Here is a 23,903-nt window from a genome sequence, read left to right on the forward strand (position 1 = left end):
AAGGCTTCAACTTTGATGCTTTCTGCAACTTTTAGTGCACACCGATTAAAGCCACAATCCAGACTATGTGGACAAGACGTTTTATCTGAACAAACCAATTAGTTTTCTGAAAACTATCACTATTTCTGCTGGTGTATGTTTACTGTAATGTCCTCTTCTGCAGAGAAAAACAAAACGGCTCTGCATCAGCACTTGTGTTACAGCTGCTTGTTTGGCTGCAGATTGAAATTTCACATGTGTGCATGCTTAGAAATTCACAGGGGATGGTTCATTTTTACGCAGTCGTGCTACCAGATGTACTTACTGGGCTTTGTCCGACTGTGATCTCTTTTGTGTACCCTTCCTATAGCAAAGGGAGGGGAGAGAGAGTTGGCATCTACTGAGGGATTGGTGGTTAGAGGCTTTACTAAGGTGGAGGAGTGAGAAAATATCGTGCGTAAATTGTGCGTAACTGTGCGTAAAAGATGGGTTTTCTTTTTCCTTTATATCCCTACTGTGCAGTGTGTATCTTATACTCTAACTCCATCATTCCCTCTCGCTTTCCTCTTCTTCATCTAGCTGCTTACTAAAGACACTGAAGCTGTAAACGGAAGTTCCACCCGTTCCTTAAATACACACAAAAACAAGACATGGAAAGAAATTCAGTAGCAAATCATTTTATTCTTGGACTAGAGTGTAGAAAATATGGTTATAAGACTTCTTTTTTTCCCCAACATCTGTTTATGTGAAGACAACATAGAGCTGGCAGTATAAAGAGACAATGCATGGCCATTGCGCTCTGTTTGGACAATAGCTGCATAAGTTTTGATCATTGTGAACTTCATGACATAATGCAATAACATGGTTTTGCTATTAAATAAGACACATTGGTGCTAAAATAAAAACGTCGGAGTCTCAAACTCCATCTGGAAACCTCATGAACAGAAGAGCCAGAGAATAATAGACTACACGTCTACATAGGCAGGAGGTATAGAAGCAACTTCGCAAATATATAGACAAAATATATACAAAAGGATGTGTACAAAACATCTATAAATCTCTTACATACAAAAATATCTTAATATATTTCAAAAAAGCGTTTGATATAGAATTTTATAGAATAAATCCGCGACTTGGAAGCATTTTCTGGATTAAACGTCTGAGAGGTTTACCAAAGGGTTGGTGCTGTGTGATTGGATTTAGCATAGTTGAAGAGCGACGTATTAAATAATGTTTTAATGTGCTGCTAAAGAGCGTGAATTCACTTTAGGGTTATTCTTTTTTTGTTTGTTTGTTTATCATGGGCAAAATGCACAGAAGCTTGGATTCCCACGCTGTCAGGAGACCCGTCTTCCTTTAATCCTTTGGCGCTGATCTCTGGCCTGATTTTTCCCCAAGTTTTCAGGACGTTTAGGCCGTGTCTGTCTGTCCGTCTGTCTGTCATTCAGTCTTTCAGTCTGGGAGGAACCGGGCGTTAAGGACGCAGGACCAAAACGCGTGTGCAGTGCATCTTGTTCTTGAGGACACCCAGTCTCCTCCGGGACCATCCCAAGCGCACAGCAACAGTAAATGAGTTGATCCATATTTCTGTGGGGAGAAGGAGGAAAGGTTAAGCGACTGTTCAGGGTTTGTCTGTGTGTTCAACATGAATGCTGGTCTATGATTATCTACAATAGTGACTGATATGAGCTCGGGCATCATCTTACTTTATACAGATGCTCAGAACCAGTTGGCGAAGTCTAGCAGTTCTTGCTCCTCTGGACTGAGGGGGTCGTAGGAGCCCTCGTCAGATGAGTAGGAGGACACCGGAGAACCTGCCATGGAGTTCATGTCCGCGGAGTATCCCTGCGACATGGTGGGTGACAGGACGCCGGACTGAAACGCCGCGCTCACCGCATCGTGTTCGTCCAGCAGCTGCTGCAGGGCGCGGATGTACTCCACCGCGGAGCGCAGCGTCTCCACTTTGCTCATCTTCTTGTTGGCGGCGCCGTTGGGGACGTGCTCCCGCAGGGTGGCGAAGCCGTTGTTGACCAGCTTCACCCGGTTGCGCTCCCTCTCGTTCCTCCGCGCCACTGCGTGCGGCTGCTGCTGCGGAAGAGTATAGCCGAACCCCGCGAAATTCAGTCTCCGCTTGCACCGCAGCAGCTCCGGGGAGGAGGAGCGCTGCCTCTTCGGTTGCTTGGACGCCGACTTCCCGCTGCCCTGGCTGCTGCCGCACGGACTCAGCTGGATGCTCTGCGCCGCCGCTGCAGCGGAAAAGAAACAGGCGGGCGGCAGGAGCTGCGGCTGGCCGACGTTAATTTCCATCTTGGCGGTGAGGTCCATCCCGCTGCGGAGCGAAAACCCACGGACTTGTACCGAAATCACCGAGTCTCGCGGCGGTGCGTCCCGCTCGTGCCGTTCACGTGGTGTGGCCGCTTCACGCGCACTGGTCTCAGTGGGGGCCGTGCGCTGGGCTGCTGCCTCGCGCGCTCCTCAAAGCTGCTCTGAGCCCTCGAGGAGAGACGCCACCGCTTTTCAACGCGTTTGGACTGGGGACTGGCCACGCCCCCCGGTCGCGTGGATCCACCTCGGGCTCCTGCGCCGGTGCCGGTGCGTTGCGCGCGCCGGACGCGTGCCACTCGAAGCGCTAAAACAAACAGTCGGTGACGGGTTTTCACGGGTGTCAGTGGGTGCGCACAGAGGGAAGGTTTTCACGTTTAGGGACCAGATCCACGCAACAGCGGCCGCGGCGCGTCAGAGTCCTGCTCCCCACCAAAGTCACGACTCACTGAGACGGAGCACTGAGAGTCGTTTCTCATCATGTGTTTCCTAGTTTTTGTCTTTATTTCCTCATTAAATATGAAGGAAAAAAGCTCCTGTGGCTTATTTCTGGATCTTTTAGCGAATAAATGACAACTTTTGACCAAACATATCGATCTTAAACACGCTGTCCCGACACTCCACGTCCCACACGAACCCCCTCAACACGGGGCTGAGTGTGGTGGTTTCCCTGCGCTGAGGTGAAGCACCTCCAGCCGCCTTGGGTTCATCCAAACAACATCTGCAGCGGTTGTACTTTCAGTCTGAGCGCCTTTGAACTGTTTCAGAGTTTGTGTGTAAAGGAGGAACAGGTGATACAGTTGTTGTGTGTAATATATAATCATCCAGTTTTCCAGAGTAGGGGGTTATGAGTGGATCTGTGCAGATGATTCACGATAAGCTCTGGACCAAACGGTGGTGCTGAAAGACAGCTCACATCCCTGCGCACCGCTCCAGCCCAGGACAGGCTTATTGTTCACTGTACAGACGCGTCTGCACGCCGCTCATTTCAGGCACCATTGTGCATCAGGGGCCGAATTTTCCACTTTGATTAGAGCAGATCATCAGCCTCGCACAGGCGGAACGGAGGGGCGCAAATCTGCGGAGGGGCCCTCAGAAGCTGCTCGGAGGAGGCTTTGTGTCTGATTGGATACAGCTACAGTTACAGCGGCCTGGACGCGGAGTGTTCTGTCGATTACTGTCGCCTTGAAAAGCGGAGAATATGAAAACACGTCTTTCAGCGCGGAACAAAACCGGGACCAAACTGTAACACCCTGTGTGTGTGTGTGTGTGTGTGTGTGTGTGTGTGTGTGTGTGTACGTAGGAGGCGCATTAACCCGCAGAGTGAAAAAAAAACAGTTGTTTTCAGTTTGTGTTACAATTTTTCAGTTTTTGCACAGGGAGTTCTTCTCTGCCTGCGTTTCCTGCCTTTCCGTGCGTGTGTGCAATTTCTGTGTATGTGTGTGCGTGTGTGCGTGTGTGCGTGTGTGCGTGTGTGCGTGTGTGTGTGTGTGTGTGTGTGTAGATAAAACAGAGATGAACAGTGGTTTAGTTCTTGTGCGCAAGTTTTCCGTTTTTTGCGCATGATACTCTTCTCTGTCAGTGTTTGCGTGTCCTTCCCAGCGTGTGCACAATTAATTTGTGTAAATGTGTGTGTGTGTGTGTGTTTGTACAAATGACCCCCCCTCCCCCCTTTTTTTCTTTTCCTTTATATCTGTGCGCCTGTGTACGCGCGTCCTGAAGAGGAGATTGTAATAAATTGTGCAATTTTTCTGCGCTGGCAGTGGCATTCAGAATCAGGTTTGCACCCCAGCCCCGCCCCCCCACCACCAATACTTTCTATTCTTTCCCTCCCCCCCTCACCCTCTCCTCCCCCCTCCCTTTTTTTTTTTTTTTTATTTTTTTTATTTTTTGGCCCAGCAAGAGAGTTTAGAAAAGAAGCGTGGGTTCTATTCAGCCTCCCCCTGCACCCCTTCGCCATCGCCAGGCTTTCTGAAACCTATCCATGCCCTGTCAGTGCGCTTCTAGAGTCCAATTAGCGCTTTGTGAGGACTCTCCCTCTCCCTCTCTCTGCTGCTGCTGCTCTTCCAGAGGCTGGGAGGGCGCTCACTTTACTTGAGGGGCTTTCCAGTCATAGCTGAGTGTAATAATTAATATGACATCTGGGCGCCCCAGTTCCCATTTAACCACTTTCTGCATTTTCTCTTTTCTTTGGGGAGAGTCCTCTGTATGGGAGATAATAAAACAAAAACTCATAAGCAGCCATGATAATCTGCGTGTGTGGTGTAAGGGATTATCTTTCAATTTGTTTGTCATTAAAAACAGTTTTTCTCACAGTTTTGTGTTGCTTCTGCAGCTGCACCAACAGCAGTGGAAACATGTTTGTATCAGCAGCTACTCTCCACTTTTAATCATTTTTATCAACATGCAAAATATATATATATATGTCCAAGATGTTTCATAGTTATATAATAGTTTAAATGATACTTTGATGTATGAATGACTCAAATTAAACAATGAAGTAGCTACTTTTTGTATGTATGAAGATTTCAGCGCACAGATTCTACAAATATGATGGGAGACATTCAGAAACTCGACAGGGAGGAGTTAAACTAAAAGTTCCAGTAAAATGAGCCTTTTTATAACCAACTTTCTATTAGGTTTTCACCCCTTTCACACAGTAATGGCACATGTTCATGTATGTTTATAGCCCACAACTGACTGACACATTGATGCAATCTAAGAAGATAATAAAGTCAGAAGAAATAAACGGAGGGAAAAAAGAAAGAGGCAAACAAAACAAAATACACAATTCAGACACCAATACAGTTACAATATCTATGGTATTTTTAAAAGTAATTCAGTATTGGACTTCTGCCTCCTCTGAGGTATTTGTGTGAACATCTCCCTCTTGTCTGTGTCGTTTTCACCCATGAAAAGTTGTAATAGAGCAGCGCCCTCCGGAGGACAACAGCTTTCAAATAACACAATGTAAGGATGGTTTGTTACTCATTTCAACTTATATCAGTTTTATTTCTTATTTTGCAAGCAGTGTCTGCGGGATGACACTGATGAAGAAGTTTGATCTCTAGATTTCTTAGTCATTATCTTGTAAACAAACTTTTCATCCAATGGGTATTTCAGAAAAAAAGTGCTTTAAACACTGCTGGATTTTGATAAATAAAAACATTTCATGATATTACTTTTAAAAGCACCTTCGCTTTACTTTTAGGGCCTAAAACGTGTTTTCTGTCCTGTATTTTTCAAGCTCTGGTGTCTGTCAATGGGAGTGAAATAAATCGTGCATGTGTTTTGGTGCGCCGCTAGATGCCACGATTTCATTCCCTAACAATAACAAAAGACCATGTCAATCAATCTTTATCAAATCACAGTAGTTTAATTGTTTTATTTTTCATATGTATAACAGTTATACTCATTCATAGACAAACGTGTAATAATATATTTTAAAAAATCTGTGAAAACAATATTCGAACAGCCGTAATAGGATTTGCGAAACAGATATTATGTCTACGCTGAGCTTCCGTAGAGTTTGTGGTCACATGGTTTTGTTTACTACGGAGAGGCGTGTGGATGCTAACAGCTAGCAATTATGCACCTGTTTCGCTATAAAACATAATTGTAGCATGCAAAGTAATAAGACAAATATATTTTTTTTAACTTTTTAAAAAGCAGTTTCGTATGTTACGTCGTGTTTTCTACGTCGGACAAACGTTAATTTCAGCGTCTCAGTCTCGGCTTTGGAGAGCTAACAGTAGCTAAACTAGCTAGCTGGACTAAGAGGTTACCCAGATGTTTAGGGTGACTTTGCGGTTGTATGTAGGTTTTATATGCGGTTTGATATAAATTACAGCTGCAGCCATGCGGTCTTTAAACTATGTGCAGCGGGTTAGCTTGGATTTCACAGGAACTCTGTTTCCTCATGCGATCTGTCTGGGAGACGCGGACAACGACTCGGTAATGAAGCTAACTTCGTTTTTGTAAACATTAGGTTCATCTGTTCACAGCTCATGAATCACATTTAGCTACATCCAGAGCTGCGTTAACTTCCTCGGACTTTGTGGGTATCTTTTAAGTTTAATAAGTCGGTTTAAAATGCGTCTTAAAATGCATGGACCTTGGTAGGAAAACTTTATACTGCAGGACTTTTGCATGGCTCTTGCTGATATTGTTTTTGCCTACAAGATGTCTGTCTCCATTCATTGTAGCTGAATGAGCTGGTTGTAGGAGACACCAGTGGAAAGCTGCTTGTGTATAAGAACGATGACTCCAAACCCTGGATCACCAGGACCTGTGTGGGCATGGTCAGTACAGTAACAAGGTCACTGGGGTCAAAAATTGTGATTTCATACAGTGATTTTCTTCCTTTTACTCATTTAATGTGTCTTGGTTTTCCAGCTGACCTGTGTTGCAATTGGAGACGTCTGCAACAAAGGAAAGGTACAGAAGTGAAATGATTAATGAGTGTCAGCACCATGCCCTGAATATTTAGGTGGTTATGTTCCCATCATTGTGTGTTCCTTGTTTTTTCTTCCTGTTTGTCAGAACTTGGTGGTAGCTGTGGGTGCAGAGGGCTGGTTCCACCTCTTTGATCTCACAGCCGCCACTGCAAGCAAAGCAGATTCATCCAGTCAGCATGAATTCCTGTCCTCTGACGACCAGAGGCCCTTCTTCACCCAACACATCCCCGCCAACACCAAAGTCATCCTCATCAGTGACATCGGTAAACATTAGGTTCTGTGGTTGCACGTGTGCATCCTGTGTGTTGCGCTTTTGAGTTTAACTGCAGTGTGTGCGTGGCTGCAGATGGCGATGGACGCTGCGAGCTGGTGGTGGGCTACACAGACCGGGTGGTGCGAGCTTTCCGCTGGGAGGAGCCGACTGACAGTTCAGACCTGGGGTCTGGTCAGCTGGTCCTGCTGAAGAAATGGCTTCTGGAGGGGCAGGTACGCCCAACCTTCACTGGTAACACTAGCACTGTTAGAATCTTACAGAAAGCCCCTTATTGATCTGGTTTTCTTAACAGACACAAAGTGCTGAGACATGAAACAGCAGAGACTATTATATTTATTCAACACATATAGAATGAAATTAGTTAAAACAGAATAATATAATCAAGGAAACAAAGTGTTGATGTTTTATAGAAACCAAGAAGTAGCAGTGCTGATTGAAAATATTAAGTTTAATTCACAGTTTAGGAGATATGACAGTTTTCTGCTGACTTTGCACATCTGGGTAGAAGAGGTCAGTGATATAATTAGACAGAAAAACATAATGAAAAGATAAATTCAGTTGTCCTGTGCTCCTGAAACTAGATGAATCCCCTGTGTTGCAGGTGGACAGTCTGTCAGTGAACCCAGGTCCAGAGGGTTTACCGGAGCTGATGGTGTCTCAGCCAGGCTGCGGCTACGCTATCCTGCTCTGCTCCTGGACACAACAAGACTCCTCTGGCTCTGGAGAAGATGCCCCTGCCACCCCTGGGAGGTAGACCCTGTCACAATACTCTATACTTGTTCAATATACAATACTCACTGTGGTTACGTTAACTACAAGCTTTGATTTCTCTGTGCACAGTGAGGGGCCCTCTAGAGACGTAGTTCTCCATCTGACCACTGGGCGGATACACAACAAGAATGTTTCCACTCATCTCATTGGCAGCATAAGCAAAGGTACCAAACTGGTTTTCTTCTACTGTACACCACACTAACTTGTAATTTATATCCTATAAAAAGGGTGTAACTTAGATCTAAAAGATTTTTAATCCCTGTTTTTCATCAGGTTCAAAAGAGGAGTCTTCTACATGTGGCCTCTTCGCTCTCTGTACTTTAGACGGTAAGTCATGAAGTTCGATCTCTTTCTTCCTTATTTTGCAAGAAGATCAGTATATTTTGTTAATATAATAATAATAATAATAATAAAGGTGTTTTTTTTCTCCTCGGTTCAAACAAACCATGTGGTCTTTGCCGATGTTCATTCGTGGTCTGAGAGCAAAACAGACGAACTGCAGGAGTTTGTGATAGTACATATGTGAGAAACTTGTTTACTGATCAGCCTAAGCCGTGTGCAGTTGCATGCAAACAGACCACAAATACTGTGAATTTGATGAAAAGTAACAGTGCGTTAACATTTGAAGAAATTTTAATGTTTTTTTGCTGCACAGTTTGAATTTACTTCTGTACAATCTATATTTCTAATCGTGCTAAAGTGACGGGTGACATAAAGGATTGTTCTGTTTTCAATCAGAAAATGAAAAGGAGTTCAAACTGAAGTTTGTCTGATCTGTGTATTTTTATTGTAGTTCCCTAATAAAAAGTGAATGAATCAAGTGAACAGACAGAAAAACACTGTAACTATCGCCATTATTTCTTTGTGAGTTTGACCCCAGAGAAGAGAAATAAACACATAATGCACAGAAATGTGCTGTATAATTTGGGCTGATGATGTTAACAGTCATCAAATCTGTCCAGTCCACAAGTTACTCTTCAGTCTATATGACTTCCTGTTTATCCTTCTGTGAAAGCCAGTGTGCACATGAATTGGACCAGAACTGAACACAACAATGTTTTTCCTGATTCTGGATCAGATCAAGGACTCTGAGGCGTGCAGGGAAGATTGTAGCTGACTCCTCCCACCCTGGACACAAACTCTTTGAGACACTCCCCTCTGGCAGGAGGCTGCGGTCCTTCAGGACCAAAACCTCTCGCCACAAAAATAGCTTCTTCCCATCTGCTATTAGCCTCATCAACAAGGCTAGAGAGCCCCACTGTTGCTGATCAATTGCACCAATCACCAGAAAAAATTCCTTGTATGTGAAAACATACTTGGCAATAAAACTGATTCTGATTCTGATTCTGATTCTGATGTTAAAGCACCCTCCTCTTATCAGTCAACACATGGTATCTGTGCAACAAGCTAAAGGGCAAATGAATGTGCGCCATATGTCTTGTGAGTCCCCCGCTGTATTAGGAGTACTATAAGTACCACAGGTGGAGCAGCAAACCCTGCAGTGTACGTCGGTGGCTGTTAGCTGACGTGGCAGATCCTCCTGGCAGCAGCAGATAAGTGGCAAACAGCTCTCAGAGCAGCTGGAGAGCCCATCAATATTTAAAGAAGGGGGGATCCAGCGGGATTATCGTCACTGCCAGCGTTACTTACACAAGCTCCCTTATACAGACGCCCTGATGAGCCAACTTAGAGGGAGTAAGTTATTTTACCGTGAGGATTACACCCACAAAATAGTAAGAGAGAGTATTACTGGCTGCATTTAAATTTACTTCTGTTCAGCAGCAGCATCTCAGGTATTTTTCAAGGATACCACAGTGTGAAAGTGTCAGCGTTGATATATTTAAGTCTCTTTTTATTGGCAAGAAGATGTTCAGAGTCTGGACTGAACTCAGGGTTAAATTCCTTCTGTTGTGGCCTTTTTGTCAGAATCATATTGGTCCTTGAAAGAGATTTGTACCTTTTCACTGCTGCAGTTTCCCTTTCTATAAGGGGCCGGACGCAAATTATTTAGTTTTGTGAAAATAGTGAAAAGGACATTTCTCAGAATCTTTCTCAGGAAGCAAAATTTAACAGCTATGGAGTATTTGTGGATTTATTCTTCTTTTCTATTAGTGGTTCTAAAGTTACAGCTCTCTCACATTTTAAACAGTCAGCGCTGGTCTTTAATATTGTTTTCACATCTGTTTCTGCCTTCACATGTTAAAGGGACCCTGAAGTTGATGGACAGCTCAGAGCAGCTGCTGTGGTCAGTGCAGGTGGATCATCAGCTCTTTGCCCTGCAGAAGCTCGACGTCACTGTGAGTTTGTGTATTTATGTAGAGCTGCAACATCACTTTTGTGATGATTGTTGTTATTATTATTATTATTGTTATTATTGTACCTTTCACCTTTCAAAACAAAGTTACAAAGTGCTTAAAATGGCAAAATATAAGGTTAAAATGTTGCAACACTAAACCTGAATAAAATCAGACATATTAAAAAAGATAATACCCAATAATTAAATCATAGAAAAAGAGTGAAATAAACAAACCACAATTTATAAAGTTTTTATTAAAAATATTATTTTAATCAGGACATGTATATAGCATGAACCAATTTCACATACCACATAACCTAACCTGGACATATTGGATGAAAGGCCTTTTTAGAAACATGGGCTTTGAGAAGTGATTAGTCCAAATTTATTCAGTAAAACAAAGATTTAAAATGGAACCAGATAGTTTTTGTTATAATTAATAACTAATAACTCATAGACTAATCTGCATTTTGTGTATGAGCCCATCTAAGTGGAAAGCTTCCACTGAATTTAACACAGACACCAACCGTGTACATGTGTTTGTTGGCCTCCAGGGTGACGGCCGAGAGGAGGTGGTCGCCTGCGCCTGGGACGGTCAAACCTACATCATCGACCACAATCGGACGGTAGTGCGGTTCCAGTTTGATGAGAACGTCAATGCTTTCTGTGCGGGTGAGACACCTCATGTTTCTCATTCTCTGCCTTTTGTACCGTGGAGCAATCTTTTTCACATCATGGATCATTTCTTTGTTGACAATGACAGTACAGATTTAAAGTCAAGTTACCTCTCTCCTTACAGAGAGTGATGAGGAAAAAGGCAGTGTATATGATGCCATATTCAAGGGTACAGCCTTTAAATTTATATCATTATTATTTAGCTTTTTTACCCAGTCATCTTGTTTCCCCACTCCCCTGCAGCAGTTGTTCAGAGGCCTGTTAACCTTTCAGGGTTTGGCAAGAGTGTCAACCCTCACATGACACCAGTAGGTGGCAACGTTGAGCTGCAGATTCACCCAGTCTTTTACTCATCCTCCTACTTTCTCCCTCTGTCCTTTCACATCCTTCTGCAGGGTTTGAACAGGCCACAGTTTATCTGAGAGAGCTAATGTGACATGTGCAGTAGTAAGTGGATTAAAAAGACAAGAGACCTTGATCTGCCTGATTCCACTGAGACGTGTTTTGTTGCACACAGAGTGTTATGTGTATGAAAACAGCTCACCCCACCACTCTGCTCTCTGCCAGCTCTGTGCGATCATTAAAACAGATTAGATTGGTTTCTCTGTTTGTGTGAAAGCTGGATTTAGCACAGAGACACATTAGTAGCCAGGCAGCGGACGACTGATGTGGGATTCACATATCAGGCTCCATCACAGACCTATCTGCCACACGTGTAACATAAATCATTTGAGTGTTAGTTCTGTTTGTGTGTGTGTGGTTGCAGGTCAGTATACATGTAAGGAGGGTAAAAACAGCCCCTGCCTCGTGTATGTGAGCTTCAACAACAAGATCCACATCTACTGGAAGGTGGAGCTGGAGCGCATGGAGTCCACGAACCTGCTGCGGGTCCTGGAGGAGAAACCTGAGTTTAAAAACCACCTGAAGGACCTGGGAGTCGGTGAGTCTGCCGTCCACTCAGAGTCAGTAATTAGGAAGCTGCTTCAGTTTCCCCCAATTAAATTCACACCGACATCTCCTCTGTTTGTTGTTATAATTGGACAAGAGGACAACTGTGACTGTTTGAAGTCAACTCGTCTGCCATTTAGCTGTGACACTCAGACTTGAATATTAATGAGGAGGGGACAGGAAAATGATGACATGACAGACTTCACTAACAAGATCCTATTTGCTGGCGAGTTTAAAGGGCCTCATGCAGGCCTCATGACTGGTACAAGCAGCTTTGTTCAGAAGTGGCACATACAAGTGATTAAGAGAACCTGTCACTACTTTTCTTGTGTTTAAAAGTTTCTCTTAATTACAAACAAAAATAACAAGCGAAGAGAAACTGGTGAATCTGTTTATAGTGCAGCCAAACAAACTCACATAATTGCAACTGTGATCTGATTTTGTTCTGCACATGGAGGCTTCTCAAATTGAAAATGATCTGCTAACAAAAAAAAAACCCCGCTAACTTACTGCTAACTTCAGTTGCAAAGATATTGCATTTCCTGCAGCTCCTTCACAATAAAATAATAATAATAATAAAAGACAGTTGGACACAGTTAATATAAAGCAGCTAATGCTGCTGATACAGCCTTAAGCTGCACTCAGACAGAAAACTACTTGGCAAAATTGACTTTAATTGTGTGGTGAAAAGCAGCTGAGACAGGAAGTAGCATGGGTTGGACTGTAAATATAAACTACAGGAGCTAGCATGGCCACCAGGCTAACAACAGCAGCAAAGTGTCACCAAACAGCTGTTGTTAATATCTGTTGTTGTGTCATACGTTCTTATCAGTTTTTATCTGCTGTTTTTATTATTCCACAATCCAGTGATATAGATAATATAAACAAATACTGTGTTCTGAATGAGAGGTCAAACATGGCTGTGTGTTGTTTCTATGCACCCCTGTGCTTAGACAGACAGTCTGAACTCAACGCAGGAAACGGCAGACTCCTCCACTAAAAATAAAAGATAATGTATAAAGAGGTAATTACAGAGTGTAAATCCACTGAGTGGTTGTTGGAATAAATCAAGAATTGTTTAGAAAACAGGGTTCCATATCATGACGCCAACATGTACATGTACAGGAAGAGGCCAGTGAGGAAATAGATTCAGGGAGCTTCTAATTTAACTCACAATTCAATTCAAATCCATAGCCAGTCAGTCAAATGAGCTGAAAACACTGAAGTATTTTTAGAGGGGCTGTGATCCACGAACACACAGACGGCTGAAGCCAAGGATGCTGCTCTCTGACTCTTTGCTTTCATTTCATTTATTCTCCTCTCATGTCTCTGCAGTCCAGGCGGTTTCCAAACACATTGTGTCAATAACTTGGGTTAATGATTGTAAATGTGCACAATGGTTATTTATTTCCTGTTAATTTCCTTTGTTAATGTCCTTTTGTGGTAGAACATTAATCTCACAGCTGTCCTCGTGTGTTTTGAGTCTCTGTGCATGTTTTTTACAAGAGAGGGAAAAACTAATTAAATTACAAATGAGTCCGTGCTTTTTGGTCTGCACGGATGACCAGCGACTCAACCACTTCAAGTCAGGAAAGCACTGTGAAATGAGTAGAAAAATCTGAAGACACACAAACACATGTTCCGCAGGATTTGCTGGGGCATTATGATGGCTGATGAAAATGCAAGTTACAGCTGATTTTATTTTTTGGAGCCTGGTAGTGGTGGTGTTTGCGTAGCATCCTGCTGCCTGTGTTAATAATTCAACCTCTGGGCCTGTTGTGTTTCTTCCGACTATGATTTCACAAGCGTGTTACCCAACCCACTGTGGAAAATGTCTGATGTAGCAGCCCGGGGACAAGGAAGAGAGAGGAGAGGAGACAACTGAGGAGAGATAATAGCGTAGAAATGTGTTTGATACCGTTTGTAGAGCGTGCAGGGGAAAGGATATTTGACTTTGTATGTTAACTTGCTTTCAAAAAATAGCTCGGATTTCATTAAAATACACAGGATTGCGAACATAAAAAGTAAAAAAGGAAACCAAAAAAAGGACAGAAGGGATTGAAAACCCCACTGTAGGTGTCGGCTGTGTTTGCTGCCTCACCCTGACCTCCTAGAAATGTCAGCAGCAGGTTTCAGGCTCTTCCCTGCTGTTCATTCGCCTTAATAGCCGCCCTTTAGCCAAAGGGTGATTATGAAGAGTCTGTCAGTTCTCCGTCACTGCGCTGGAAGGTTTCTAAACATGGACAGCTCCTCCTACACGCTCGTTGCCTTTAATTTGAGATTGATTTGAGTTCAATCATCAGCTAGTTTCAACTTGAGAAATAAGCGTGTTGCGGTCAAAGATAGTGTTGAGCAGTGCCAGGTAAGCAAAGTTTTGTTACACCAGAGTGCAGCAGGTCTTGTAGGCAATGTTTGACCACATCATCAGTCTTTTGTGCCTACAAAAGTAGATGTTTAGCCAGTGCACTGTTCAGCAAGGAGGATATATACTGTAGAGCCATTAATGCCAGTAGCTTACTCAGGTAATCTGCAGCTGCTTCACTGTAAATGTTTCCAGTGGTACAGGAGGTCTAATCCATTATCCACACAGAATGCCTTTTCACAGCATTGTCACATTTTATAATATTAAAGATGCCCTATGTTGTTTTTTCTTTCTTTGTTTACATCCAGAATTACTCACCAAATGCATATTTTGTATCTATTTGGGTCCAACAAATGTGCTGAATGTATTTTCTTCTTCATAAAAAGATGTCCTTTTTTTAATTTCCTGAAACCTGAATTGTTCACATCCATGCTAACTAGTTAGCTAGTCTTCATCCTCTCTGCCTTTGCTGGCACATCTTGGTGCTTTACTACCAGCTGTCTCTCAGTGTGAGAGCATCGGCACAAATGTGCATCATCACGTCATCTGTGTGCATTTGTGTCCAAAGTCAAATGGAAATAAAACATTGCCAAGATGAAACACACGACGCAAGAAGGTGCTACATGAAAGTCTCTAGTGTGAAGCAGCTGCAGCAGGTGTTTAGCTTGTATTAAATTTACATTCACATTGCAAGAGAGTTAATGACTTAATCACAGCTGTGACAAGTGATGCAAATGCAAAAATGGTAAAACTAAATCCATTAGTTAAAGAGCAGGAACGTAGCAGGGAAATAAATTACAAACAAAGGTCACGTCTGGTTCAGGGAGCATCTTCTGTCTTCCTGTCGCCTGCATATTAACAACATACGTTTGGGTCAGTTGAATCTAACAAAAACTACAGCACGGGTGAAGGTGGGCGCAGTCACACGCTAAACACCACAGTTTGTATGAGCTAGCATGGAAATCTACGGCTGCTGTGGTTCCTTTCTTTGTTTTGTCAACTTTTCTGAAGTGCTTGAGGGTGCTTTCTTTAAAATTTTAAACCACTGGAAGAGTGTGGCCTGTTAGCATGCTAACATTAGCACTTAACACTTATGAAAATGTGGTTAGTTTTTGCAGGTATTTGGTAAAATACTGAACAAATTTGAAATTCTGTCCTGGTGATGGCACTAAGCTAAAGTCACTACAGTTCATCCTGACATTTTGTTCCTAGAGCAGCTAGCATGGCTAAAGAGGAAAGGTAAGAAGAAAATGTGTGAGTGTTCACCCCCGTTCTTATATTTAGCTATTGTCTGACTGCCTAACTGTTAAGAAAGCTCTTACAATGTTTTTTTGGTCCCATGTCAATGGTCATCGGTACATTTGTGTTTTCCCTCCACAGATGCGGAGGACACGGCAGCAGTTAGAGCACTGGTGACAAATATCCTCTATAAGGATTCACAGACGTAGCACAGTGACACATCAACACGCTGCCGTCTCTGTTTTCCTCCCTGACTGTAAATACTCTGTTAATAAACACTGACTGTCTGTCTCCCCGTGCTGCTGCTCTTGTTATTTGTGTTCCCTGCAGATAGACGCGTCAGGTTCAGGTTTCTGATCTGCTCGCCGCTGGCTGTAATCACAGATACACACACTGCCTCTGTCATTGGTATTCTGCCGACCCAGGTTGCTTTTCATAAGGCTGAGAGAGGATGAAAAGAACAGACACGATGCAGGAGGAACACTATACTGTTTAACCTGCTGTTTTCACCGCTGAGTGTGTGAATTTTTCTGAGCGACGGAGGTATTATTCTGCTGTCAGCCAGCGCTGACAAACTGATGAAAAGAGCTCTCCCATCGGTGCCTTTTTTCTTTTAACCCCGTGCTAGTGTATCTAGTGCATCATCTTGAAGATATAAAGCGCTAAAGATATTACATAATGCAGCATTCGTTACATAATGAGGTTTGCATGGCAGCAAGACGGCAGTATTGTTTGTCAGCCGAGCAGCAAAGTGCCTGCGGGGTGTGACGGTTGGAGGCACTGGTGGAATAGCCCACTGTTCCCAATGGGAGGATCCTATAACCACCTATGTAGACTGCCTCTCTTTTTCTCATGCAATATAAATGAGTTTCGTGGGTGTTTGTGTCTGTGTGAGCGAGGGTGCTGGTGTGCCTGAGAGTAAATCCAGGCTCAGGTGTCTTGGTAGGCCGCAGCCTCTCATCTCTCCTGTGTGTCTGCCCTTTCGAGACGTGCTCACAGGAGTCTCTGCCAAGTCTAGGACGAAGTCAGCCTGTTTGGTTGTGTTTTGTTTGCTGTCACTTGTTTTTGTCAGACTTTAAGGTGAAATCCTCCTAATCACAATTTAACTGTGTAAGTTTTTTAAAATTGTTTTTGTATGGAGGTGTGTGTTTTTTTTATTTTATTTCTACAATTAACTGGTGAAATCTTGATAAACCAAAAGGCCAAAAGTGTTTAAAGACTCTTGTATATTACTTTCATATGCAGTTACTAAACATCTCAAAGCCATGGGCATTAGTCTGCTGCTGTAACAGCCTCCACTTGATTGGTTTCAGTCTTACCAAGCAGATTTGTGAACCTGGCTGCAGGGGTTTGCCTCCATTCAGCGACAGACTTCAACATGTTGGGTGTAGGTTCTAGCTCACAGTTGGCGTTCCAGTTCATCCCCAAAGGTGCTGCATGAGGTTGAGGTCAGGGCCTCTGTGCAGGCCAGTCGGGTTTTTCCACACCAGACTGAAAAACATTTTTTAATTGACCAGGTTTTGCCCACTGCATGAGGCACTGTCATGTTAAAACAACAAATTGTTGACACAAAATTGGAAGCACATTGCTGTCAAAAACATCAGTGTTTACTGAAGCGTCAAAGGACAAAAGTGAGATGTTCTGTTTTCCTTATTGTCAACAGAATTATATGTATCAGTGTGGCCAATCAGTGAGGGACTCTTTCTTTTAAAACTTGAGCTCTACACTGTACAAAATCTTAGGAATTTTCTACATATCATTTCATCTGATCTCCTCCTGCTAATCTCCATCTCTTCTTTTTTGATCGGTACCATTTTAATAAAGCTACTCAATAAGGGTAAGTGATTTTTGGCCCGTCTCACCTCATCAGTGCACGTTGTGAAAAGGTCAAGTGTACCAAATATTTTGTAGATTACATTGTGATTCATAATGATCATGATAATTGAGCGTGCTTATGTCAAGCAGTCATTTACATTGGAGGATGAGTCATGATTAAGTTAACCTTGCCATCGTAGCCGTTCCAGATATATCAGAAAAAATAACACATCCTCTGTTCAGCTGCAGTTTATCCTGATAAGAGGCACATTCCTGTGCAGTAAGCTCACACTGATTCATGTTATTATGACCATTCATGGCCAAGCAGGAGCAGGCCGACATGTAGTGGTGTCGTTCTTATGGATCCGATCTCTTGTACATGGATTTAGGTCACTTTGTTTGGACTTCGGACATTCGTCTCCTGTTTTCATTCCCATTTCCCATAGGAAATGTCAGCCTGTTTAGTATGCAAAGTCCTCAGCTCCCTAGTTTTCAGTGATGAATCCTGTGTGACTGTGACTTTGCTCCGTTATTTTCCCAGGCAGGCAGGACAAACATAAAACACGGATCAGACATCTGACCCTGGGACATGACCACACAGGGGAAATGACCTTGTCGTGATCCAGCTGACCTTATATTCAACTATATTCAACAACATTTCTTGTGTTTTCTGTAACTGAAGCCCAAATTTCCCTTTTTTAGCAGCAGAACCCTCATCTGCAAGTTGGCCCACAATGGATATTGCCTCTAGAGAGGTTGTTGTTATCCATGTAGGATTTTTGTATTTGCTTCTCTAAGGAGTTAAGAAAAAGGTCATCGTGGTACTAGAGCATATTTCAAGTAGAAAAATAGCACACAGCCTCTGTTACTGTGGATCCTGTTCTTGGCTCATGAGTTCAGGGGATCGTTTCATTGACTTTTGGAATAAATGTCAAAGTCTAGATTTCAAAAATAACTTCAATATTGCTCTTTGAAACTACACAGAAGAGACAGCTGCTTTAAATAGAGTCTTTTTGGAGATACAGACTTAACTGTGTCACCTGTGTATAATTCTCTTTTAAAATAGAGTCTTATTTTTTGTACATTTTTTTTATTGTTTTCTTATTGTTTTTTTGTTTGTTTCAATTATTTATTTAATTTGTGTTGTTATATTTTTATTTTATACTATTTTATTATACAAATATTAATTTGATTGAATATTTTATTTTTTCTTTTAGTTTTTTATTCATTATTTTTCAATTTCATATTATTTCATTTTTGAAATTAGATTCTTTTTTAATAATCAAATGGAATAAAACATTTCATATATATTTTATATTTTACTTTATTATATTATTTATTCATTATTTTTCAGTTTTATATTTTAGACATTTTTTTAACATGAATTATTTCTAAAACATTTTCATCCAGGCTTTATCCAGTTAGAAAAAAAAACACATGATAAGCTGGAATAGGGAAAATAAAGTGGTCATTTGTAGTCAAAGATCAGTTTCTGACATTTACTATGAGATATATCTTTGTTTATGAGGCTCCAAACTGAAAAGGTTGATATGTTTACACCGTGGCTTTAATGTCTATAAAAGACCATCACATGAGACATGTTAGAGAGTAATAAACCTGTCATGAGGACCCAGTCTACAGAACGTGACAACATGCAGCCACACTCCCTTGAGGCTGATCCCTATACTCTCCAGTGAATGGATGCTGGAGCCTTGTTTGGTATCAGAAACATAAGCACTGATTTAAGGCATTATGAAAAACATTTAATGGACTGAATATAGAGGGAATTATAATGATTTGATCCAACTTTAAAGGGGCTTTTAAACTTCTTTTCCAAATACTTGAAAGCTTAATCTCCTAAAAGAAATGTAGCTGCTTGAAATGAAGGAAAATCCCCTTGGTGAGCTGAACATGAACTGACAGCCCACCCCATCCTAAAGCGCACACACTGCATCCTCCCATCCTCCACAACCTCCAGTGTCAGGTCACAGCGCAGCAAAGGCAGTTTGCTGTCAGTTCTGGAAACGTATACAACTGTTGGCGCTCAGACAATCTGTTGTCGTGGCGTCTAGATAGTGTGAGAACGTAAGAACATGCACAAATCAGTGGAGGAAAAGCTGGTCCTGGTTCTGCTGTCACTGTTCCTACGAGGTCCTCCCCGCTGCTGGAGGACATAATAACACTATAGCTCCAACTGCCAACACATTTTGTTGGTTAAAAATAGATCTCACATTAGGTTGTTAGCACTGTAATCATCTGCTATCAAGCTTTATCATAGCTCTCAAAAATGCTCTTTCACAACAGTAGGATTATAGGGTTGGGGAGGTCCACTGTAGCACACACTATAGGGCTGCAAATTATTATTATTATTATTAAATTATTATTTATTTTTTCCTGTCTTAAGCACCAAGGAAAGAAAAAGAACAGAATCCTAAGCTAATCACCTGAAAATACAAGAATAGCATTAGATATCAAGAAGCGTTTACCATTGAAAGTTGGCATTGAATTGATTCAGATTCTTGAGATTTTTACAGTTTACTGGATATAAAGTTTATTCTTGACCTCAGAAACAGCAGCGGAAAGTAGTTTTTCAACAGATGGAGTTTTTTTTTTCTTGCTTTCTCACTACATTTTATGTAGATAAAAGTCTTTATTTAACACTGATGTGTCAACCAGCTCAGTGTATTTATAGCCCTGGAATTTAAAAGAGAAATATGTGGTGCTCTTTGGTGAAGGATGGGCGTCTGTGTCTAAGGCTAATTGAGAGAGTGAAGGAAGCGCTGAAGCTCCCTTCCTTAGCATTTCAAAAAAAGTTTAACTGCTCATATTATGCCTGCCACTTATATATATATAAACTTAGTTGTGAATCTCGTCAATCAAAAGACTTTTTCACCCAGAGAAATATCTGCAGCTTTTGTTGTCGATTGCATAAAATCCATGGTGAACCAGACGAAGACGGCTCATGATTCATTCACTCGCAGAGTTTATACGTCTCGTACATTTTGAATACAATGCTGATGAATCACAAATGCCAGAGAGGGCTGTTTGCTTGAATAAATGAGGATAATGATGCGGAGGCTTTGAGAGGACATGAATCAGGGTTTTTAGTTAAAGCTCATCTTCAGACCCCATAACGCTGCAGGAGGTGGAGGAGATGACAAGAACACCTGAGAGTCTAACGCAGCAAATCCTGTTTGTGAGGCTCAAAATGTTTCCGCCTGTGTTAACAGTAGTACAGTTATAGTATTATTTGGAGGCACCTGTACTTTACTTGAGTACACAGTATAGTATATCCATTTTATACTTCTACCTCTATATTCCGCTCACAAAAGAGATTTTCCACACTAGACATGTTTCATTTTCTCGAGCCAGCTTTCCAAATTGAATGACAAAACACATGATTAGCCATATGTTGTATGTATGATTCTAAAGACCTCACGCCCCCCAAGAATAACATATAAGCATCTTCTGGTTTGACTAAGTCATCGAGAAGACGACATCACTGTAAAGATAAAACACTGCTGTGGAAAGGGTGTGCTTGGGTTTAGGCACAAAAAACAACCTGTTTTGTGATCAATTACTACTTTTGTAGAGGTTTTAGGGACCTCAGTTGTCATGGTTACAATAAACCATTGTTGTAATTACTGTAGTACCTGGATATGTTTCACCATATGAGTCCTTTCACAGAGCATGTCAGACTGACAGAAAGTGTTACTTGCTGACCCGGGAGATTTGCAAATGCAATGCAAGTGTTTCTTTAAAAGTCAGATACATCGACATTCAATGGCGCATTTTAAAATATAGCAGTAATAGATTAAAATAGAACCTAATGTCAACTGATGGTAGCAAACAGGAAGCAAACAGTATTCTCCCATGTCAAAGTCCCATATCTTGTTCACCCATCCATCCCCCTTGGCCATTGTGGACTGGGTGGCTTTATAACAATGTTGCACCACTTTGCTCCCAGTGAAACAGAGTCAGAGGGTTTTTTTTGTTTGTTTTTTCTTTTAATCATATGTTGTTTTTGTGGAATTTGCTCTTTGTTTTTCTTGGTAGAACAGTCTCTTTCATTTCAATAACTGTTTGAGACCAAGAGAGGTAAATATATTGAAAATTTTACAAAAAGTATATAAAATATTAGAGAAAATTCGGAATAGTGAATACATTTTTGTGTAGCAAAGCTTAGTTTTTTCTTCTTTCCGACTCCATCAATCATCTCACAACCCCTCTAATTTATCTTGTGATCCATTCGAGAGGCTCGACCCTTTGTTGGGCTCATCTGACTTAGCTATCAAGCCTTGTAAAAAGTAGTTCAAATTAGCTCCAACTTGACCAGCTACAACAATTAAATTCCACTTACACATTGTTGCATTACTAATTGTAATCTAATATTTTAAGATTTAATAATATGTTATTACAGAGGCTGTTTTACTGCATAACAAGTACTTTCACTTCCTTTAGAATTTGCTGATACATGAGCATCCCCCACTTCAGTTTCTGCCCAGTGCCCATGATTAGTCCTGGTGGCACAGTGGGAGGTGGGTGTGGTAAAGTGGATCTGATCCTGAGTGACAGACAGCTGGACCCCCAGCCTCCAAACCGGGGGGAGAGATTGACACGAGCTCCATCACTACTCCAAGCCGCTGAAGGGACTGACACCACTGATTAACAGCGTCCAATAATTTTCCCTGCGTCAGGCTTAATTCTGCAGCATTTCATCATCCCCTCGTGCTTGCTGGGGGGATAGCTGCAGCCACCGTTCTATCTCAGCAGACGCAGAGAGGATTGCAATCTAATTTGATGCTTGATTATACACAGTGTTCTGCAAGTCTTTGGTTTTTATGTAAGAATTTTTATGGACACAGTTATAAGTCCTAACAGTTTTGATCAATGCAACAGAATGCCTCAAATTTGACAGAGTAATTCTTCTGTTTAACGCTCAGTGTCACTTTGGGATTAAGTATAAAAGGTTGTCCATGAAAGGCTGAATAGAAAAAAGAACATCTTGATTAATCCCACATCATTTTTCTGCATGTGGGCTTTATTTTGAAGTGTCTTTTTTAAGACACAATACAGAGCCAGTTATGACACAGGATCTTTTTTAATACAGCAAAGAAAGTGAGAGCATTTTCTCAGAAAAGAGGTGTGTCAAGTTGTAGCTGGGATGGATGCTAAGGACATCTACTGTCTGGCTGTTGTTAATTCTACCACTTTGTACCACCGTGTCCGCCAACACTTCTGGATGTGAGGGGATATACTGCACCATTGTCAACATAAAATACAAACATGCTTGTGTCAGCATTCAAGCAGGTCATGCTGCTAAAGCCTTAACATGCTAATGTTAGCATGTTTGCATGCTGAATATTATAAACAAAATGTTGGCATGTTAACATAGACCAAAAGTGACAAAATGCAAACATATACATTATTTGTAAGCAGGAATGACTGATGGATATTAGCTTGATTACAGTAGGCATGTTAGCATCGGCATATGTTATTTCTTCACATCCCGTTGATAATCTTAGTTCATTTTTGAATCTTTTAGACTAAAACACTTCTACATTGCCCCTTTAAATGTTTTCATGGTCTTGTTAGAAAACCTCTCTGGAGGTTCTCCCACTCACTGAAGCTGCATGTTACATAACACCAGCCTCAACCATAGAAGACCTGGTCTGATCAATATGCCCCTCACACCATCGCTACCTCACTCTCTGGGGTTAAGGCTTGTGGGTCATTCCCACTGGGTGACTATCCTGCAGGGCTGCACTGTGCATGTGTGTGTGTGTGTGTGTGTGTGTTCGTATCCTTTCACCAGATGGCAGATTGAGAGAGTGATACAAAGAGGGAGGAGATGCTACTGATAGAGATGGAAGACAAAATAAGACAGAGGGCTATTTCTGGTGACAGGCAAAGTAAATAATTTCTTCTGTGGCCTGACTTGCAGACAGTCTCGCTGGTGTGGGAGTGAGCAGACTGTGATGAGGGTTTGGATGGAGGAGTGGGCTGTGTGCTTTTATCGAGGGCCTGTGACAAAGTCAAAGTCCTCCTGCCCACATTCGGCTTCTACTGCTTCTAATCATGTGAAGTGGAGCAGAAATCCCAAACTGGCTGCTAATCAGAGTTTCACATGCAGGCTTCAAAATGTATTCTTAAATACTATGAGCTGACTTTTTTCTTATTGTCAACATATGACAAAAAACTTCATTCTTCATAACCTTTAGAATTCATGAAAGAATAGCAAACCATGGCACTGTGACTGCAGAGCTGAAGAGAGACAAATCGATAATAACCATAACTCACATTACGGTATATTTAGCTGTTTCATTGAACCTGTTGACGACGACCTTCCCGAGTTCTGCTCCTACGCCTGACGTAAACCAACGATTATCTATAAATGTAATTACAGGGGTGGCTAAGCACATGGGCAGTGCCCAGTGTGCCCATGATGGCTGTGCCACCTCAGAGGGTTCATTCCTCAGGGGAACTGAGGAGATCACTGTGTTACATGTACCCTTAGTCCTCTGGGTGGAGATTTATTACAGTCATTCTGTGCTGCAGATCAGTGTGCTTCCTGTGCTGCAATCTCTAGTCAAGATTTGCCACCTAGATGAGAAGAGCTTCTACATGCATATTGTATGAGAGGATGAGACACGTTGCTGTATGCAAAACCTCTACTGCACAGATAGATTCAAGAATTGGCTGCTGCCTTAAGTTCAACGAAAGGTAAAAAATAGTCACATACCCTCCCTCGTATTTCTGTTACTG

General features: G+C 41.9%; 2 protein-coding genes across 5 annotated transcripts in view; one reads left to right on the forward strand and one right to left on the reverse strand.

Moving 5' to 3' along the window:
• Positions 1–640: 640 nt before the first annotated feature.
• On the reverse strand, positions 641–2,470 carry ascl1a (achaete-scute family bHLH transcription factor 1a). Its single transcript, XM_071502832.1, has 2 exons — positions 1,686–2,470; positions 641–1,566 (listed from the first exon to the last, which is right to left on the reverse strand). Exon 1 carries the CDS (start codon positions 2,302–2,304, stop codon positions 1,699–1,701), a length of 606 nt encoding a protein of 201 aa, XP_071358933.1. The 5' UTR covers positions 2,305–2,470; the 3' UTR covers positions 641–1,566; positions 1,686–1,698.
• Positions 2,471–5,821: 3,351 nt separating this feature from the next.
• Positions 5,822–23,903, forward strand: part of itfg2 (integrin alpha FG-GAP repeat containing 2) — a 50,937-nt gene continuing 32,855 nt past the window's right edge. Inside the window, exons 1-12 of one of the 4 annotated variants that reach the window (XM_071501676.1) lie at positions 5,823–6,255; positions 6,507–6,602; positions 6,697–6,738; positions 6,844–7,021; positions 7,105–7,244; positions 7,634–7,782; positions 7,873–7,967; positions 8,077–8,130; positions 10,009–10,100; positions 10,654–10,771; positions 11,541–11,714; positions 15,465–15,617. In XM_071501676.1, the coding sequence (XP_071357777.1) occupies positions 6,160–6,255; positions 6,507–6,602; positions 6,697–6,738; positions 6,844–7,021; positions 7,105–7,244; positions 7,634–7,782; positions 7,873–7,967; positions 8,077–8,130; positions 10,009–10,100; positions 10,654–10,771; positions 11,541–11,714; positions 15,465–15,532 (1,302 nt within the window). In that variant the 5' untranslated portion in view covers positions 5,823–6,159 and the 3' untranslated portion in view covers positions 15,533–15,617. Of the gene's footprint in view, positions 6,256–6,506; positions 6,603–6,696; positions 6,739–6,843; positions 7,022–7,104; positions 7,245–7,633; positions 7,783–7,872; positions 7,968–8,076; positions 8,131–10,008; positions 10,101–10,653; positions 10,772–11,540; positions 11,715–15,464; positions 15,618–23,903 lie in introns of those variants that run through there. The other 3 variants (XM_071501675.1, XM_071501677.1, XM_071501678.1) reach the window with 3 other exon arrangements.

The sequence above is a fragment of the Trachinotus anak genome, unplaced genomic scaffold, assembly GCF_046630095.1.
Source record: "Trachinotus anak isolate AG129_WGS33_773 ecotype Australia unplaced genomic scaffold, CSIRO_AGI_Tana_v1 ptg000018l, whole genome shotgun sequence".
NCBI lineage: Eukaryota > Metazoa > Chordata > Actinopteri > Carangiformes > Carangidae > Trachinotus > Trachinotus anak.